General features: G+C 36.2%; 1 protein-coding gene across 1 annotated transcript; it reads left to right on the top strand.

The window, feature by feature from the left end:
- Positions 1-162: 162 nt before the first annotated feature.
- LOC111377362 (60S ribosomal protein L19-1-like) lies at positions 163-2,316 on the top strand. Its single transcript, XM_023000444.1, has 4 exons — positions 163-285; positions 1,141-1,263; positions 1,382-1,695; positions 1,955-2,316. The coding sequence occupies exons 1-4, from the start codon at positions 174-176 to the stop codon at positions 2,018-2,020; spliced, it is 615 nt and encodes a 204-aa protein (XP_022856212.1). The 5' UTR covers positions 163-173; the 3' UTR covers positions 2,021-2,316.
- Positions 2,317-2,416: the final 100 nt, after the last annotated feature.

Here is a 2,416-nt window from a genome sequence, read left to right as displayed (position 1 = left end):
GACAGACGTCCATAATCCCGTTTGCACTTCATTGGGGGGCGAAATCTGTCTTAAGGAGATTTGCTTACTTTATTGGCATACCTTGCTTCATTTACTGTCTATTTTTCTGCTTATTTTATTTCTTCTTTTGATTGCGTTAGTCGAATTTCCGACAACAGAACGTACAGGAGAAAATGGTGTCGCTAAAGCTACAGAAGAGACTGGCGGCCAGCGTTATGAAGTGCGGGAAGGGAAAGGTCTGGCTCGACCCCAATGAAGTCGTCGAAATTTATAAGGCCAATTCCCGTACTGTCTCCTTTTTTCCTTTTCACATACATAGGATTTTATGTATGGATATCTTCATATGGATATTAATTTGTGTATAATAATCAGTTTTTTATTTCATTCTTGGAAAATCAGTTCTGATTTTATTATTTCAATACTCTAAATAAGCAAAATTTGCGCTTAGCCTAGATTGGATTGTTTCCTGCTTATTATGTATAGTAAAGGATTTATTCTGATGAATCATTAGCTACTTGTCTGTTGTGGACTCTTATTCTAGACGCTTTTTATCAGTTCAGATTCTCTACTGTGGTTTTTTTATGGGACTGGTACATTTCTAATTTGATTGCTGGGTAATATTAAGTTAAGTAGGGTATTTGTAGAAATTATTGGAAAAATAAAATAGAGTGCTCAGTACTACTGGTGTTACTATTATGGGATAATGGTGAGTGTTATTGATTTTTTTCTTTATTTGTTTTAATCATGTCCATGTTGTGAGTCTAATTGAAGGAAACGTATTGTTTTGGGAGATTGTTATAAGTTGCACAACCTGTTTAATGAACCTCGAAGCATTGTATTTCTCAAATTTTGGTAAAAAAAACTGTTCTGTTCACTTAAAAGGATGATAAAATATCGTAAAACGTTTTCAATATTTGACATGAATTATTAGGAAAGACTTGCTGAATTGGTGTGCAAATTTTATCAGATAGTTGGATACAATCTTTATCAACTGGGGCTAGACTTTTATTTATTTATTTATTGTTTTTTTACATTTTTATTCATTGGGAGTATATCGTTGCTTGGAATAGTATACAATTTTCCTTTTTGAAGTAAGGAATTTCAAGGCATTCTCTTTTACGACTTTTCCTTATAATGCAGGACAAAACATTAGGAAGTTGGTAAAAGATGGTTTTATCATCAGGAAGCCAACTAAGATTCATTCTCGATCCCGTGCTCGGAGAATGAAGGAGGCTAAGAGAAAGGGGCGTCACTCAGGATATGGTACTGTCTTGTGATTGAGGATTTATATATTAACATTCTCCAGTAACTGATGCTTGATGTTTTGTTGAAAGGGAAGAATATGAGCCAAATTTCTCAAGTGCTTTGTGAATTTTTTCAGGTAAACGTAAGGGTACCAGGGAAGCAAGGTTGCCCACTAAAGTTCTTTGGATGAGGAGGATGAGGGTTCTTAGGTGCTTGCTTCCCAAGTACAGAGAGTCGAAGAAAATTGATGAGCACATGTATCATGACATGTACATGAAGGTGAAGGGTAATGTTTTCAAGAACAAACGTGTTCTAATGGAGAGTATCCACAAGTCAAAGGCTGAGAAGGCCAGAGAGAAGACTTTATCTGACCAGTTCGAGGCCAAGAGAGCAAAGAACAAGGCTAGCAGGGAAAGAAAGATTGCTAGGAGGGAGGAACGTCTAGCTCAGGTGATAGATTTAAAATTATTTGTTAGTGGTTATATTCTGCTACTGGATTTAATGGTACTGGGGATGTACATGTACCAAATTTATTCACTTGTGCATACTTCTGGTATTGTGTTATTGTGTCTGCGAACGCTCATCCTGTATACATAAAATCCTTTCCTATGCCTCTCTGATGTCACTCCCTTGAGTGTCAAATATCCGTGGCTGTGTGATTACATTTTATACCTGAATTAACAAATTTGCCACATATAATATACTACAGGGACCGGGCGATAGAGCTGCAGCACAAGTGTCAGCCCCTCCACCTGCTACCCAGTCAGCTCATTGAGTGACTTGTAAATTTGCTTCATTTCTTTCATTTGGTGATTGCTCTAGCCATGACTTGAATTTCTTCTAAATTGTTACGCAGAGGAAACAAGAAGGCTAAGAAGTGACTTATCTTTGGTTGCTAGTTTCAAGAGTTGGTGGATCAATTTCATTGAAATTTTTTTGTTAGTTTCTGAGATCTCTGTCCGGCCTTTGGTTTTTATCTTTTGATAAAACTGATTTACTATGTCGATTGTACAATGTTTTATTACACGTTAATATTTATATGTCGTCAATAAATTTTGCTGTTGGAATTCACTTTTTGGAATTGGTATTCTTTTTGACTACATAAGATTGAATTATATAAATGCAATGGGTAGCTCTTCTGGGGCATAGCTCAGTGGTACAAAGGACAGGA

This window comes from Olea europaea, unplaced genomic scaffold (genome assembly GCF_002742605.1).
Source record: "Olea europaea var. sylvestris unplaced genomic scaffold, O_europaea_v1 scaffold16418, whole genome shotgun sequence".
Lineage (NCBI taxonomy): Eukaryota > Viridiplantae > Streptophyta > Magnoliopsida > Lamiales > Oleaceae > Olea > Olea europaea.
This window is presented reverse-complemented; position numbering and strand designations above follow the sequence as displayed.

Excerpts from the sequence above, each read along its gene's own strand:
- LOC111377362 (XM_023000444.1), top strand. The coding sequence starts at position 174 with ATGGTGTCGCTAAAGCTACAGAAGAGACTGGCGGCCAGCGTTATGAAG. Across the intron at positions 1,264-1,381 it reads GGGGCGTCACTCAGGATATG|GTAAACGTAAGGGTACCAGG; the intron begins GTACTGTCTTGT and ends GAATTTTTTCAG. Across the intron at positions 1,696-1,954 it reads GGGAGGAACGTCTAGCTCAG|GGACCGGGCGATAGAGCTGC; the intron begins GTGATAGATTTA and ends AATATACTACAG.